At 42.2% G+C, this 17,163-nt stretch overlaps 1 protein-coding gene across 1 annotated transcript; it reads left to right on the top strand.

The window, feature by feature from the left end:
• Window positions 1-9,926: 9,926 nt before the first annotated feature.
• LOC109683321 (C-C motif chemokine 4) lies at window positions 9,927-11,875 on the top strand. Its single transcript, XM_020159103.2, has 3 exons — window positions 9,927-10,261; window positions 10,819-10,933; window positions 11,500-11,875. Exons 1-3 carry the CDS (start codon window positions 10,186-10,188, stop codon window positions 11,585-11,587), a joined length of 279 nt encoding a protein of 92 aa, XP_020014692.1. The 5' UTR covers window positions 9,927-10,185; the 3' UTR covers window positions 11,588-11,875.
• Window positions 11,876-17,163: the final 5,288 nt, after the last annotated feature.

Raw genomic sequence — 17,163 nt, 5'->3', positions numbered from 1 at the left:
CTGTAGATAATGGCAAAAATGCAAGGAACTGAATTAAGGAATCCCGGCTGGGGGAATAGGAAGCATGAGGTCACATTTTGGTCTTTTTGTCCATTCATCAAACAGTCATGAGTGATTAGGGCACTAGGTTAAACACTAGTAGTGGATCATAAAGACAGTTAAGGTGTGGGTGTCAATATGTTAGCAACCCCAAAAATATTTATACCCATCAATCTAAGAAAGAGTTCTGTGGAAACAATGCAAACATAGAAACATCTTCCAATATAAAGACATGTGGCCCAGCACCATTTGTAACTCACAAATAAGGAAACCTAATTTTCCTCTATGAGAGAATGATAATGGCATATCCAATGGGTTGTTTATTTTTAAACTTTAAAAATGAATGAAGAATGAAGTAGCATCAACATAGTTATAAACCTCAGTGGTAAAAAGCAGGATAAAATTATACAAAATGAAGAATTGTACAAATGCATGGAAATATACACACATTTCTGTGCCTAATCTAGGCATGGAAAAAAGAAAGCATGGAAATAAATGCCCTAAAGAATTAATTGTGCTTAACACACATGTACAGGAAATTAATGTGAGTCAACTCCCTGTATAGCTATCCTTATCTCAACCAGGAACACTTGTTCCTTCCTATTATTGCTTATACTCTCTCTTCAACAAAATTAGAAACAAGGGCAAAATGGTTTCTGCTGGGTATTGAGGGGGTGGGGGGGGAAGGGAGGGGGCGGAGTGGGTGGTAAGGGAGGGGGTGGGGGCAGGGGGGAGAAATGACCCAAGCCTTGTATGCACATATGAATAATAAAACAATAAAAAAAGAATTAATTGTGCTTGTATTTGTGTGATTAATTTTCTTCTTTTTCCAGATTTTTCTCATTTAGTGAGACTATTAATTTCCTGATTAGCCAAAAATTTATGAATCAGTTTTGCTTTAAAGCATTTACATCATCACTGGTTGAAAAGTAGGTCATTGTTGATTGTTTAATTTGAAAGAAATTTTTGATAAGTATGCTAAAGTTTTTGTCAAGTGGCCTTTGCTGAAATGGAGTCTTGATTTCTCATTTCTTTGAACAATTTTAAGGACTGTATATATTTACATAACTAATGCTAAACTTGTAACAGGTTTTTTCATGTTCCTTTCAATGTACAATCTCAGTGGTTTAGTGTGAGTTTATCCTCTCAGTCTATGTTTTTTTCTTTCCCATCCTTTATTATTTTATTATCTCATAGTCAATAAGCATATGTCACACTTTTTAAGGAGATATGGGTTGAGCTCTTTTTAATGGCCCTTATCCTCAGATGCCCTCAGTCTCTGTAGGAGCAGGTGGAAAATGTGAACAAGAATTAGCAGAAAGTGTTAAGACTCTTACAGGAGAGGAAGTGAAGGTTCGGGACACTATGAGAAGAGAGAGGGGGCCTGCAGGAAGACGGGGGAAAGATTTATGGAAGGAATGGAACTTGGAAACAACACAGGATTTGAACACATGTGGAGGAGGTGTGAGGTGGAGGTCCAGCTGATGCAAAGTCACAGGTGAGACATTGTGGGTTCAGAGGGAAGTGGGAACCATTCAAGGAGTAGAAAAACAGTGTGGGGAATATGGACAATGAAGCTAAACTAGGGCCAAACCAGGAAAGGTCTTGAATTCTCCCTGAAATGAGTTAAGAGTTGTTATGTCAGACACCAGAGAACAGTGGAGGGCATTAGACATAAACAAAGCAAGACTCACTCAGGAATTCTGTCTTCCTAAGTGTCTGTAGAGTGACTTTTTGAAAAACACACAGGCTCTGTTTCCATCCCTCTCTATGATTGTTAATGTTGGTAGTGAGGGAGGTGAAGTTAAGACAAGAACAATAGCAATGGGAGGTTCACTCGGGCTGTGGCATCGAAGTATCTCCTCGTATTGCTGTCAATGTCAAAGAAAGAAGTTGCAATCATTTGTTGCATTAGAAGTGACATCACAGACGATGCTTCTTTCTCAACCCACTCTTCCTGCCTCTCATCCTGATTGGCACCTTCAAGTATACTCTTTCACTCATTTCTAGGGGAACTGCCTTCATACCCAAAATTCAGCTTCTGTGAGTTGATTTCTAGGAGTTGGGGAGGGTGAGAAGAGGAAATGGAAAATGCTGAATCAACCACTTTTCTGATAACGGACAGTATCTACTTCCAGGATTGCAGCTCTTACCCTCAGGGCACCGTTAGTTATCTACGCAAACTTTCCTTCAAAAATGTAGATAATGTCCTGTTGATTTGAAGCCACATTCAGATCATGTCTTATTGGTTGAGCTTAGCTAACCAAATTCTAGCACTAGGATGATGACAACACAATGGCTCTCCCGGCCTAGTATCCACTCCATATAATTTTGTTCTTTTTCATAGAAGTGAGTTATTGAACATGTCATTCTATCTTAGTGTTTATATATTTATAAGACTTTCTATACTAATTCCCAAACCAGGAAATAGTCCTTTGTCATGTGTATTTACTTGGACTGGAAAATAACATACTTATATGTATAGCATATATGTTGGTGAGGAGGTCTAAGTTGGAAGGGTCTTAGAAATTTCTTAAGTGGCAAGTTGATGTTTGCAGGTGAAATGACTTGCTCAGATGGAATTGGTCAATTTTATGTTTCATTATCTGCACTATTACCAATGATAACCACAATGTCTGACATATCGCAATGTTTCATAATTATTTGGTGAATGAATAAATCACAGATTTGACTAACTAGATGCATAGAGCTTATATGGCTTAACTCTTATGACGGAGTTGAAATAAAAATGAGAAGGAAGGATAAGAAAGGCTATGGAGTCAAGATCTTGATCATTGGGGAATATTCAAGATCCCTTAGGTGGTTGTGACAGAAAGTACCAACAGTCAGCATGGTAGACCCCTCAGCATGGAGCTTGATTTGTGTCCTGTATGTCCCTCTAATTCCACCCTCCTTGAGGCCCCACCTCAGTCCAGCGGAACATCCCTCCCAAGAGTCAAGGGAATTCTGCCTGAGCAATTCATCTTCTCCAGGATTCTTGCCTCAGTTGCTCTGCTTGTCTCCTCCTTGTGTGTCCTGCTTCCCATGCTGGCCCTGCTGGATTGGTTTTCTCCCATTTTCTGGCTCCATGACTCTACTTGCCAGGTGTTATCCTCAGCTCTTTTTGCAGCATGAATAATGACACCCTTGTTTTGTCTAATCCTGGCTTCTTTTTTTCAGATGTGGTCAACATAGGTTGCAGGTTTCTAACCTAGACATCCTGGAGCCCCTTTCTCAAACCCTAGAGAGAAAAAGTCTCATTGATGCAACCCCTTCTTTCTGCAACCAGCCCTTTGTTTCCTGTCTTGGGGCCTTATTGCCATTTCCTCTGGCTATTTTGTGAGTGTGCACTAGATCAGAGCATATATCTTGGGATTTGATCCCATCCATTCCCCGACTCCTGTATTCTCTACTCAATAAAAAGCAATGGGTCCAATCAAGCTGCCAAGCCAGAAACCCGGGAGTCACCCTTGACACCTCTTGCCACATCCCTCCCACCCACCTCCCTCTTCTACATCTCTTCAGTCACCAGGCCTCATCTGTACTGGAAATTGCACACCTCTATCTCTCATCAGCCCCATGGCTGTGTCTGCGGTTTCTGTCGGTTCCATCAGTTTCTCACCATGATCACAGTCAGAGTGTCCTTGACAACTGGCTTTTCTCTCACTTTGCTCTTTTAATCTGTCCCACCACACAGCAGCCAATGCAATTTTGCTAAAGTTCAAATTGGTTTCTGTCTCCTAACATTCTTCAACCCCCCTGCATTGTTTCTGGAATGAATTGAAAACTTCCGTGTTACCTAACCCCTCCCTGCCTACTTTTTGGCCTTTCAGCTTGTCCTTCAGATTTCCTGAAATCAAGACTGAGCCCATCTGAGCTACCCGCAGTTCCTTAACAACATGACTTTCTTCCCTACTTTTAATGAGTGAGGTGTCAACTTGACAAAGGTGTCCTCTTTCTATAAACCACAATTACAATAGGCACTGGCTTGTCCCATGGGAGCCATAGGGATTAATATTTTTAACAAATAAGGAAAACCACGATCTTTTAAAAAAATTTTTATTGTTTTATTATTCATATGTGCATACAATGCTTGGGTCATTTCTCCCCCCCTGCCTCCACCCCCTCCCTTATCACCCACTCAGCCCCCTCCCTGGCCCCCACCCCCTCGATACCCGGCAGAAACTATTTTGCCCTTATCTCTAATTTTGTTGAAGAGAGAGGATAAGCAGTAATAGGAAGGAACAAGGGTGGAAAACCACTGTCTAATTCTCTGAATTTTCTATGAAAAAGAGAGAAGTCCATGGATGCTCCTGCTCAGAATCCTGAGAACTGCAAAAGTGAAAGTCATTCTGTCACAGTAACAGGACTCCGGCTGCTAAGCTTTGAACATCGATTTATAACAAAGCACGTTTCTCTTTCTGGTTTATTTACCCTCTAGAGCCAGACTTGCTTGGTGTCATTTCCAAGTCTGCTGTGTATCTGCTGTGTGTCCTCCTGCAGGTTATTTACCTCTCGTTTGCTTCAGTGTCTTCATGTGTAAAAGGGGAGAATAACAATCCTTACCTCAAAGGGTCTGTGAGAATTAAACCCATTAGTATCTGTGAGAGACTTAAGACATTGCTGCCTCATAGTAAGTGCTGTGTGACATGCTAGCTACTATTATTCCATAAATTTCAAGCGTTTTAACTAAAAATTTTGGTTGACACAAAAGTAGACATACTCATGGCACTGTGTGATGCTTTGATACATGTAACATTGTGCAATGTTGAAATCAGGATAAGCACATCTACCCGCTCCTCATTTCTTTATAGTGAAAACATTCAAAATCCTTCCAGTTTTTTGAACTATTTAGTATGCTGTCATTATCTGTAGTCACCCTACTGTGCAATAGAACACAATAAATGTATTTTATGTGGTCTCTTGTTTTTTGCCAAATAACCCATCTCTATTCTCTCATCCTTCAAGGCTTAACACAACTTATAACAGAGAAAAATTTAGAACAAGTTAAATGGACTGACCTAAATAGCAGAATGGGTAAATACAAAGTTTGACATATCCATATTGTAAAATATCATGCAATCATTAGTGCTATTTTTGGGTAATGTTTGTGTGTTTAGTAACATGGAAGAATTATTAAGCAACAATAATAACACATTAATTCAAGAAATACTATTAGGTACTAATAGTAAAATATAAAAGTAGTTGTGGAATGATAGGATAATTTTTTGGTTCTGATTTATGCCTGCTTATAGATTCCAAATTTTGCACAACGACCATGCATATTTTTGCTTGTTTGCTTGGGTTTTTTTTTGTTGTTTTTTGGTAGTACTGGGGTTTGAACTCAGAGCCTCATGCTTGCTAGGCAGACTCTCTACCACTTGAGGCACTCCCCCAGCCCACCATGCATATTTTTATAAAAGAAAAATGAACTAATACAATTTTGAAAAGTAATTTAGACATGAAGCCTTCTTTGATTGTTCACAACCACCATCTGAAGCATGAATTCTCAACCTCTGTCACAGGCCCTGTCACGTACTAGGTGTTCAATAAAACTATATAGGAGTATTTTCTTCTCTTGCTGGAAGATTCCCTGTGATCTGCATGGGAAGAGGGTAGAAACAAGTTTAAGGGCAGATGCTTCATAAAGAACACGGAAAGTTTTCTCCAACCCACTAAATACTGGTGACATATTGAAACTCATCTCAAAGCATCTTCCATTGCCTTCATGGAATTTAACACCCCCTGAAGTCACTGCCCTCTGCCCTAGACAGCCAAAGAGCACGCATGGCAGGTGATTAAGGCCCCTTTCTATGTTAAAAACAATGTGTCTGGAACTCCTTTGCTCAGTGGTTGCAGCCACTGGTGACCTGCTTCAGCCAGCTCATTATCCTACAGATACTATTTGAACCTTCCACTTTGTTTTTATATAAAATGTAATTTACTGTTTTTTAAACATTTTTTTGCAGGTAAATAGATGGAACTATTTACCTTGAAACAGATAGGTAAATAGTTGGAACAACGTAACAGAGGTTACATTGTGATATTTACAGAAGTTCTTACACTGTATCATAGTTAAATTCACCCCTCCATCATTCTCCTTTATCTCCCCTCCCCCATTCCTGGAATTATTTCAACAGGTCTCATTTTTCCACCGGCATACATGTGTACACAAAATTTGCACCATAGTCACCCCCCTACACCCTGTCCCTGCATCCTCTCCCCTCCCACTGGTACCAACCCTCCAGACAGGACCTGTTCTGCCTTTCTGTTCTCCATTTTTGGGGAAAAAATAACATTTTTGTTCATTTAAGGTAGCTCTACATTGGTTGCCTTGGAACATTTCCATGTATATATGTAATTATAACCTGAATTGGTTCATCTCCTGTATTTTTCTCCTTTCCACTTTAGTCCCTTCTTAGGGTGATTTCGACAGGCTTACAATTTCTATATTCATTCTTGTATAGGAAGTATATCAACCATATTCACCTTCTTAACTTCCTTCTTTTACCCTTCCTCTCTTGTATGATCTGTTTTTCATAATACTGCTTGTATTTCTGTTAGGTCTATATTCCACACATGAGAGAAAACATGCGACCTTTGGCTTTCTGAACCTGCTAACTTCACTTAAGATGTTCTCTAGTTCCATCTCTTTACCTGCAAATGACAAAATTTCATTCTTCTTCATCGCTGAATAAAATTCCATTGTGTATAGATACCACATTTTCTTAATCCATTCCTCAGTAGTGGGGCATCTTGGTTGTTTCCATAGCTTAGCTATAGTGTGCAGATGCCTTTATTGTAACTTGATTTCCACTCCTTTGGGTATATCCCTAGAAGAGGAATTGCTGGATCATATGGCAGTTCTCTTTTTACTTTTTTGAAGAGCCTACATACTGTTTTCCATAGTGGCTGTACTAATTTACATTCCCACCAACAGTGTATGAAGGTTCCTTTTTTCCCTCATCCTCACCAACTTTGTCATTGTTCGATCTAACTGGAGTGAGGTGGAATCTTAGTGTGATTTTGATTTGCATTTCCTTTATGGCCAGGGATGTTGAGCATTTCTTCATCTGTTTTTTGGCCATGTGGACTTCTTCCTTTGAAAAAGCTCTGTTCAGTTCCTTTGCCCATTTCTTCATTGGGTCATTGATTTTGGAGAAGTTTAGTTTTTTGAGCTTCCTGAATATTCTTGTTATTAAGCCCTTGTCAGATATATAGCTGGCAAAGATTTCCTCCCATTCTGTGGGCTATCTCATCAACCTGGTGACCATTTCTTTTGCATGCAGAAGATTTTTAACTTCAAGTAGTTCCCATTTGTCAATACTTTTTCTCAGTTGCTGAGCCATTTGGGAGGGGGTGGGGGCAGGGGGAAGAAATGACCAAGCCTTGTATGCACATATGAATAATAAAAGAAAAATGAAAAAAAAATTTTATGTAAAAAAAAAAAAAAGGAAGTCATTGCCCATGCCTATTAATTCCAAACTATTCCCCACTCTTTCTTGCACTAGCTTCTTATATCAAGGTCTTTAATCCACTTTGAGTTAATACTTGTACAGGGTGAAAGACATGGATCTAGTTTCAGTTTTCTACATGCAGATATCCAGTTTTCCCTGCAACATTTGTTGAGGAGGCTGTCTTTTCTCCATCAAATACTTTGGGTGTCTTTGTCAAAAATCAGTTTGGCATAGCTGTGTGGATTCATATTTGGGTCTTCTAGTCTGTTCCACTGGTTTTTATGTCTGTTCTTGTGCCAGTAACATGCTGTTTTTATTGCTATGGCTTTGCAGTATAGTTTGAAATTGTGAACCCTTCAATTTGGATAATTGTATGTTTGTCTGCCTGATCTACAATTCAGTTTCTGCTCCCATTTCCCCAAAATGCCATGAATACCACACTGGCAAAACCACAGGATTTACCTCTCCTTGGTTATTATCTTGGCAATGTGACTCTATGTCCCAGCTCACCTTGATTTTTCAGTCTCAACATTTGCCCTCAAATAATCTTCCAGTTCAGTTCCAGGCATTCCAGTTCCCAGAGGTTCATGCTCTTGGCCCCCAAACCTAGTGTTGTCCCCAACACTCCTGAATCTCACCACCCTATAAAAGGCCAGAATGTCTGCATCGACAGCGTTGTCTCTCCAGCATTTCTCTAATCTCTTCCGAGAATCTATTACCATCAGAGGTTCCCCACATGTCTAGTAGACAGTCAATAATATTCAAGGTCCAATTTTAGCAACCAATGGAGGAAAAGGATGTGCTAGAAGTCAGACTGACTGCCCCTACCTCTAGCTACTGGTTTAAGCAAGTCCTTGTCCTCTCCATGGTTTGCAGTCTGTAACATGAAGGCAATGGAACATTCTCTGAGACCTAACCCAGTTCCAGTCTTCTAGAATTCTTGTCTTCTCTGAGGACCCTCTATTCAAAACAAGACTCTTACTTCCCAGACTAATCTTCCTGATGCCCCCAGAGAAGATGGCTCCACCGTCTCTGAAGATCAGCACTCTGGGCTCATGGGAACAGAAGCTCGTCCTTAGCACACTGTGGGTTTAGACTTAAGTTGGAACCACCCACCTTCATCGTCAGGCTTCCTGACACTCCATTTCTACCTCTTTCTTGTCACTTCCCTTATTCCACCTTATGGGATGGCTATTCTGACACTGTCAATGCCATCACCAGCCTAAGATCTCCTTGAGGGTGGGACGTGGGGCTTCATTCAGCTGTTTCATCTACAAACAGCAGGTGATTAGGAAGGTGGGTTGAATTGAAATGCCATTGATAATGAAATCCATGTGGCTCTGGGGAACCCAGATGCATGTTCCTTTTCCTAAAGCCAGGTCTTTGAGACATGACAATGATATTGCATCAGCCAGGAGGTAGTGTGAGAGAGATGAGTATGTGAGCTATCGGGGAACACAGAATGGCAGGTGGGGGTCTTGGGGAAAACCAGAACATTTGAAACAAATCCTGTACAAAGACAAGGATGAGGACAGAGAGAATGGAGGTAAAAGGTTAAGTGCAGCTTGTGTGTGGGAAGAGAAGGGGAGGATGAGGTAGGACAACCTTGTATTTTATCAAATGACCTTGAAGTACCTCTAGGATGCTGCTCTGTCCCCTTCTATCTAATAACTCAAAAGCATCAAGGAGCTTGGCTTCCTCTTTCACTCTTCTATTTTCTTTCTCAGGGCAGAACAGGTCACAATACAGGGTTGGGAGCAAGCAGAGGGTCAAAGTAGCTGAGCTAAAGGTGGGTGAGATCTTGGTCCCGTTGTCTGAACTTCCTCATTTGCCCCATCTCATGCATTACTGTATCCCTGATCTTGGTGAGCTTCATCTTCTACACGGTCCCTAGCATCTGGGGACATGAGGCATTCCTTATGGACAGGATGAGAAATACCCACACACTTAGGTTGGTTACACTTACTGTCTATCACATGGACAAACTCTTTGCTAGGTAGCTAATCCTATTTAAGGACATTCTTTGTGTCTTCCAAACTTGAGTTTACTGACTTCATTCTCCTCAGCCTAAGAAAATATCCTGAAATCTTGATTTCTTTTCTTTTCCCTTCTTGTTCTGGACAGGTTCCCTGGATCCCTCTTTCTGGATGAAGCTGATCTCATGTGGAAGAGCCTGTAATGGTCAGTAACTTCCCTCTGTGGTTTGTTCTGGAGACTACAGCTAACCTAAGAAGAGTGACATGAAGCCTCCAGTTTCTGAAGGTGCCAACTGCCAAGAGCAGTAGGTTATTGACCCCAAGCACTTTTCAGTAGGTGTGAACCTCTCATCCTCCCTCTCTGATCCACAGCTCTCTCTCCAGTCTCAGTCATAGTCTTTGGTGTACCACTTCCCTTTAGTGCACAGCCCACTTCTCCCCACTGAGTCCCTCCTTTCTTCCGTGATGAAGAGCTGTGAGGAACTCCTCACTCTCAGCTACTCTTAGTTTGCTTCAGTTTCCTTTTTGTTGCCATGACATCATCTTTACCCTGGAAATTCCACTGGCCCTGCTATGCCCCCTGTCTCTGTCCAGGCCTCAGAGTCCCTATAAAAAGGGGTTCCCAGCTCAGATCAGCACAGGACACTGCCAGGTTCTGAAACTTCTGAGCTCTGCAGTCTCAGCTCTGTGCAAATCTCTCCTCCACCAAGACCATGAAGCTCTGCGTGACCATCCTCTCTCTCCTCGTACTTGGGGCTGCCTTCTGCTCGCCAGTGCTCTCAGCGCCAAGTAAGTTCACTCTTTCAGCTGCTACTTCTAGGGCTAACATGAAAGCAGAGCCCAATTTTCAGTTGGGTTGGTCCAACAGTGGGCTCTGGGCAGGGGAAAAAAGGGAGCCGGGAAGATTTCCATGTAGTCTTCTGTTCAATGTAGAGTCTAGTAGACATTCTAGTTTAGATATTCAAGATATTAATATCTAAACTTAAGAGCCAATAGAGGAAAAGCAGGCTGGAAATCAGACTGCTGAATTGGCTCTGTCTCTGACTACTGGTTTAAGGCTATTCCTCACTATACCTTGATTTGTTTTCTCCATTTGCAACATGAAAAGTATGAGACATGTTCTGAGACTCAAGCCAGTTCTAGTCTTTTAGAATTCTTTCTTGTCTTCTCTGAGGATTCTCTATTTAGCAAACGAGTTACATCCTAGGGTAGGTGAGCGTGTATATGAGGGACCATATTTGAGGTTCTGGTAGTGCACAGGGATGCTCACTGAAGATCTATAGCTAGAAAACAAAATGAACAGTTCCCAAGTAGAGCTTTGATCTCACCCTGACCTTTCCTTCCAGTGGGTTCAGACCCTCCCACCTCCTGCTGCTTCTCGTACACCCTTCGGAAGCTTCCTCGCAACTTCGTGATTGATTACTATGAGACCAGCAGCCTCTGCTCTCAGCCAGCTGTGGTGTGAGTATTAACCCCTGGGCTGCTCTGGGAGACGAGGGTGAGGGCAGGATTTAAAGAGGGACCAGTCTGGGGCAAGAGGTGATCTAGCTGAGGGGAGGCAGATCTTAGGGCTGAAGCTCTGCCAAAGAACAGTGAGGAAACAGGTCATGAGGTCACTTTTTTGAGCCCTGAAAGCGGTCAGGTAGGAGCCTAAGAAGGGGACTCCTAGGAAGGAAGATACATAGAGGCCAGGAAATCAGGAAAAGTCAGGAAGTTCACATGAGATTCAGACGTGTGATTCTGGCATTAAACTCTGCTAGAAAAACACACGGACAAGTCGTTGCTAAGAGTGGTAGGGAATGGGGAGATCTATCCATATGGTTGCAAAACTCATTGGTTCCTAATGTGGAGCACTGTGGGGCAGGAAGTTACAGGAAGTTTGATGCCAAGGCCACTGAGGAAGAAGCATGTCCTCTAGCATTGCCGAACATGAACCAAGGTCAAGCAGAGGGAGATGACTTCCACAAGCAAAGGATAGTAGCAGATGCCGTCATAGGATTCTGACCTGTCCATTCCTTGTCCCACAGATTCCAAACCAAAAGGGGCAGGCAAGTGTGCGCCAACCCCAGTGAGCCCTGGGTCCAGGAGTACATGGATGACTTGGAACTGAACTAAGCTGCTTCAGGCTTAGAGCAGGACGTCTTCAGGGAAAGTCACCTGAGCCCAAATGCCTCTCCATGAGATGCACTTTATTCCTCTCAGTAGTTCCTGTCCCTCCTCTTAACTTAATCTTATTATACGCTGTGTTATTGTATTTGGTATTATTTCCATTATTTATGTTTTCCCAAAGGACACATGTCCCCCGTGGGGATGGTTCACTATCACTGTTTCTCTGCTATTGTGGATACATGAATGATGCAGTTGACTTCATGCATTTTCATAATAAAACCTTTTTTTTAATGTAAACAATTTCTTTGTGATTTTTAAATGTGATTTGGGGGAAGGGGATTACCTAGTGCTATTAGTAGAGACCCACTACAATTTGCAAAAGCAGGAAGAATGAGCAATTACTGAGCCCTAAACATATGCTCTGGGCTAAATGCTCTGAATTCATGATCTCACTTCATACTTTCAACAAGGATTTTAACTCTCTTACGTGGCAGGGACTGTTGCTCTCAATTTTACTGAAGAAACAGAGGTGCAGAGAAGTGGAGTGACTTGCTGAGGTTGTGGGTCTACTTGGAGAGCATCATGAAGAGATGATCCAAGGGGCAGCTGTGCTATTAAGGGTTATCAATTGAACATCTCCTGGGGAAATTATAAATAAAGGCAGCAACACCACACCATACAGAAGGAAGAGGAGGGAGTTCAGAGTCAGAAAAGTGATTTTTGTCATCTTATTATCAGCATAACATTAGACAACTCACTTTGCTTTACTGGACCTCGGTTTTCCTATCTGCAAAATGGGGGTAGTATGACCCTCTCCGAGAGGACTGTTAGGAAATGATGCATAAAGCTCACATCATGTGGCCAGGCTCCTTTAGTATTCTTTCTCTCCCTTCCTGTCATCTGTACTCTCAGAGTTGTTATGAGGATCACATTAGTTCATGCTCTCTAAAGTCCAAAGCAAATGTGAAGTGTCACCCTGAGGGCAGAAGCGTAAGTGTCTGGTGTGGCTCTGAAATGTACAGGAGAATGTAACTCATGACTACTTAATAATTTTCAGCCAGAACTTTCTTAAGTAAATTGAATTATATGTGCAATAAAGCCTGATCCGAGGGACATAGAATCATGGGTGTTAAACCTGGAAGGACCCCTTAGACCATCTGGTCCAACCGGACAGTTTTTATTTCATGGAAACTGAGAGCCAAGGACTGGAAAGTAACTTGCCAAAGGCCACTTGACAAGTTTGTGGCACAGCATCACCTGATTGCTTACTAGAAAGGTAGACTCTTGAGTCACACCCCAGACCTACAGACTCAGGGTCTCCTGGGTGGAGCTGAGGGATCCCAGCTTAAGCAAGCCCAACAGGGGGTTCTGGTAAAACTAAATTTGAGAACCAATGACTTAACCCACATCAGATTTTGTGTGAATGGGGAACTTTTCTTTTGTGGAATCCACTAGAGTTTGTTACTAGGAGCAGCCTAGCCTATCCTGACTGTTACAGAGGATAAACACAAAATGCTTAGCTTTTCTCCCATCATTGCTTCCACCTTAGCATCTTGGGAAGATCTTGACACTGTCTGACCACATCCAGTCATTAAAATTCCAAACTCAAATTTTATCTAAATCTCATTTCTTCTTCTTTCCACTCTTCCCCCCCACTCCACCCCATAACACAAAACAGTTTCAGGGGATCTGGAAGAAGGAGAAAAATTCAGGATATTGGAGACTGATTACTTCTTGCATCAGTGAGTAAGAAAGAGATTAACTTACTTCAAAACTGACTCATCTGATAGCAGAGAAGGAAAAGCATCCCACTGGATGGTACCATCCTAGAATATCCTCAAGACATAAAGAAAGTGAAGGGAGGGGAAGTCATGGCAGTCTAGAAAGTTAGCGTGTAGATTTAGAGAAAGATACACAGCTCTGTTCTGAGGAGATGGGATGTGAGAGAGAATGGATGATCCCCAGGCCTGGGGACAAAGTATAGATCACTGTGGTAGACTGAACAATGGCCCCCAAGATGTCCACACCCTGCTCCCCAGAACCTGTGAATTTTACCATCCATGGCAAAGTGGACTTTGCAGATAGGATGGAGTGAAGGATTTTGAGATGAAGAGATTGTCCTGGATTATCTTGTCAGACCCTAAAATGTAGTCATGCATCTTTATAAGGGAGGCAGAGAGAAATTTGACAATAGAAGAGAAGATAGCAATGTGACAACTGAAGCAAAATGCTATGCTGCTAGCTTTGAAGATGGAGGAAGAGTCCACAAGCCAAGTAATGCAAGAATGTAGCTCTAGAAGGTGAAAAAGAAAAGAAAATAGTTTCTCCCCAGAAATTCCTCCAGAAGGAGCACACCCTAGTGAAAATGATTTTGAACTTCTAAGACTCCCAGAAATTTAAGAGAACAAATGTGTGTTGTTGTAAGACACCCAACTTTGTAGTAATTTGTTATAGTTACAATAGGGAACTACTAAAGTTACCAACTGAAGTGACTCTCACAGAGAGTGACCCCCACAGCTCAGTGCAGAAGATAATGGAGCATTCTAGAAGGTGAGCCAAACTTCTCCGAGAGGTGAACACATTCCAAAGAAATGGGCTATGATGAAGTTGTGCTCTGCTTCAGCAGCTGAGGAAGGCTGAGGCTTCACCAAGGGTGTCTCAGGAAGTAAGCCTGCTCTTAGAATCCCACACTACTCTGGGGGGTCCTGGATTCTCAGATAGTAAAGGAATCCATCCTTCCTTTGCTGGTCAGATGAAGCTCAGAGTAGAGCTATGACCAGTCCCTGGATAATTCAGAAGAGAAGTCAGTTCAACTGAGGCAGTATCTTGGGGAAGGTGGTAGGAATCCAGGACAGTCCCATGAAAAAAGATTTCACCCAGGACAGCGTGGTGGGGCAATGTGGGACTTTGCCTGTTACATAATATGAGACTTTAGTTTCTCCTTTTTTCCTCTTGTCATACTACTTCCTTTTCTTACTCTGGAGTCAGAGAGTCAGCATCTACTGCTTGACTTTCCAGTTGAGGTTTCATTTCATTTCATTTTTCTTTCTCTCTCTTTTTTGTGGTACTGGGATATGAAATCAAGGCTTTGCACTTGCTAGGTAAGTGCTCTGCCACATGAGCCACATCTCTAGTTCTTTTTGCTTTACTTATTTTCCAGATAGGGTCTCATGCTTGTGCCCAGACTGGCCTCAGATCATGATCTTCCTACTTATCCAGTAGCTGGGATGACAGGAGCATACTATCATGCCCAGATTGTTTGTTGAGCTAGCTCTCACTAATTTTTCCCCAAGTTTTTCTCGAATCATGACTCTCCCAATCTCTACCTCTCAAATAACTGAGATTGCAGGTGTGAGTCACTTCATCTGGTCTTCCAGATGAGGTTTCTCTGGGTTTCTGGATGGGGCCTGAGCCATAAGAAATGAGAAGGGAAGCAAGTGAAGGGAACCATGGGTTATGAAGCAATCTTTAGGCTCCAAGCCTGTGCTTTTCTACTCTCTTGCATTTCAGTTCTTCTACTTCCCCCTGCATTTCGATTTCACTTTCCAGATGGGAAGAATCTGTTTCTTCATGTATCATTTCATGCAAATTTTCTGACCTCCCCCCCGCATTCTGCCCCAACCTAGAACCTTCATAATGACATAGGCATTTTCCTCCTGGGAGATGAGGAGCTGAGCAAGCAGAGCCAGGGACCAAGGCAGTGAGTTGAGCTGAGGATGGTGACACACCTACAGCTCTGCTTGATGTGTAAGACCAGTGACCACGTCCCAAGATACATTCCACATGGACCCTCCATGGATCAAGGGACTTACCCTCACTTTTCTACTTGTCCCTACCTGTTCTCCCTTCAAAACTCCTCCTCTTGAGAAAATGGCAAAACATGTAGGAATGGAGAAGAAAAATTGTGACTGCATTTTTCTACTTTTTAAATAGCTCCGTGTGTGTGTGTGTGTGTGTGTGTGTGTGTGTAAAAGGTATACAGTCAGAAGAAAAGAGAAAATCTATTTTTCTCAGGGAATACAGGTTTGATTATAACAAATGGTCTGGGGATACCCCATCCTTCTATGGAAACATTCCCAACTGGAAAGAACCAGGCAGGGAAATCATTTCCTTGGGCTGTGTTAACTCCTTCTGGACCTTAGGACACTGTGACCCTGGAATCCTTAAAGAGGGCGGGGTTATTTACTGTGACTCCTGATACATCTCTGTAAGGTGTCCTCTCTTCCTTTGCTAAGGGCTGGAAGGACTTGTTCAGCACTGCACAAGCTCTTAGTGAGGTAGGTACTATACTGTACAAGTTTCATGTATAGACATCTTTAACACTTGCAAAAACTTGAATTATTCCCATTCTAAAGATGAGAACACTGAAGCGCTGAGAGGTCAAGAGATGGATCCACAGTGTGGGACACTAGTTTTGTTTTATCTTTCTCAGTTGTGATCTTTGCAGGTCAATTTGATTGTACTAGCTTGTCTTTCCATAGCCTTCCAATATGTCTACTTTGGAATTGTTAAAGCCCTCTCTCTTCCATCCTGCCTTTGTAGATCTTGTGGATTTGGGAGGCTGGAAGGGCTTGTCTTCTGGTCCCCCATTATTTGTTGAAAGGAGTGATGAATCCTTGACTCTTCCAGGCTGGCTGTGACAGAGGCTGGTGCCCTGTTGTGACTCACATGAAGTCTGGGGACTTAAGTCCCTAACTGGTCTTTGGAATTCCTGGCAGATGGGCACCCATTCAGGCAGATTGATGTCATCCACTCACTGCTTTTTTCTGAATAGGAACAGTTGGCATTTTACACAATTCAAAAGGCACAAAAGATAGCCAACCAAAAAGTAAGTTTTCTTCCTAGCTCCATCACCCAAAGTATCCAAGTTCCCTTTCCTTGAAGCAATAAATGATTGCTACCAATCATGCATTCCAGAATTTTATGAATTCATTCACAGATTCAATAGCCTTTAAAAAGTTCCTGGAACTGGAACAACATAGGCAGTGAAGAGTGACCCACCATCAGGGCTATAGTTTGTTTCTACCCTTTATCCTGTCATGCATCACCTTTCCTTCTATAGGCCTACACTACAATGTTCTTGCCAGCTGTGCTCTAGGTCAGAACTAATTCATACATGAAATACCTCAAGATTTGAAAATGCTACTTCTCTCTTTTATTCAGTTCCTTAAATAAGGAGTCACTGGAAATATCATTGGGAAATCTCATGACTGCCTACGACATGAGATGGTTATGTATTTTTGTAGTCACCAACTTTCATGTGCAAAAAATGTACTCTTTTTCCCCATAATTGAACACAACTTTGTCCCCATTTCTTTTGGTGGCAGAAAATTTCATCTGGCCAATAAGACAAACATAGCTGCTTCCTGATGTTTTTCCTCAATTGAGGATCCTCCATCTCCCATTCTTCTTTCTTTTCTCTCCTTCTCCCACTCTTCTCAAGGTTTGCCAGCCTCTGCTAGCATCTGATACAGTGCATCTCAGCCCTTTAGGTCACTGGGCATCAGCCCTGCTACTGTGTCACTTCTCCTGACTTGTCCTCCCAGGTTAGGTCCATTGCTCTGTCCCTTCTGTCTCACCCT

Source organism: Castor canadensis, chromosome 11 (genome assembly GCF_047511655.1).
Source record: "Castor canadensis chromosome 11, mCasCan1.hap1v2, whole genome shotgun sequence".
In the NCBI taxonomy this organism is placed as follows: domain Eukaryota; kingdom Metazoa; phylum Chordata; class Mammalia; order Rodentia; family Castoridae; genus Castor; species Castor canadensis.
The sequence above is the reverse complement of the archived record's forward strand: the minus strand, read 5'-3'. Positions and strand labels throughout refer to the sequence as shown.

What these genes read in the sequence shown, in the direction of transcription:
- LOC109683321 (XM_020159103.2), top strand. Translation starts at nt 10,186, where the DNA reads ATGAAGCTCTGCGTGACCATCCTCTCTCTCCTCGTACTTGGGGCTGCC. An exon ending in GCCAGTGCTCTCAGCGCCAA is followed by an intron (nt 10,262 to 10,818) that starts GTAAGTTCACTC and finishes CTTTCCTTCCAG; the next exon opens with TGGGTTCAGACCCTCCCACC. An exon ending in TGCTCTCAGCCAGCTGTGGT is followed by an intron (nt 10,934 to 11,499) that starts GTGAGTATTAAC and finishes CTTGTCCCACAG; the next exon opens with ATTCCAAACCAAAAGGGGCA.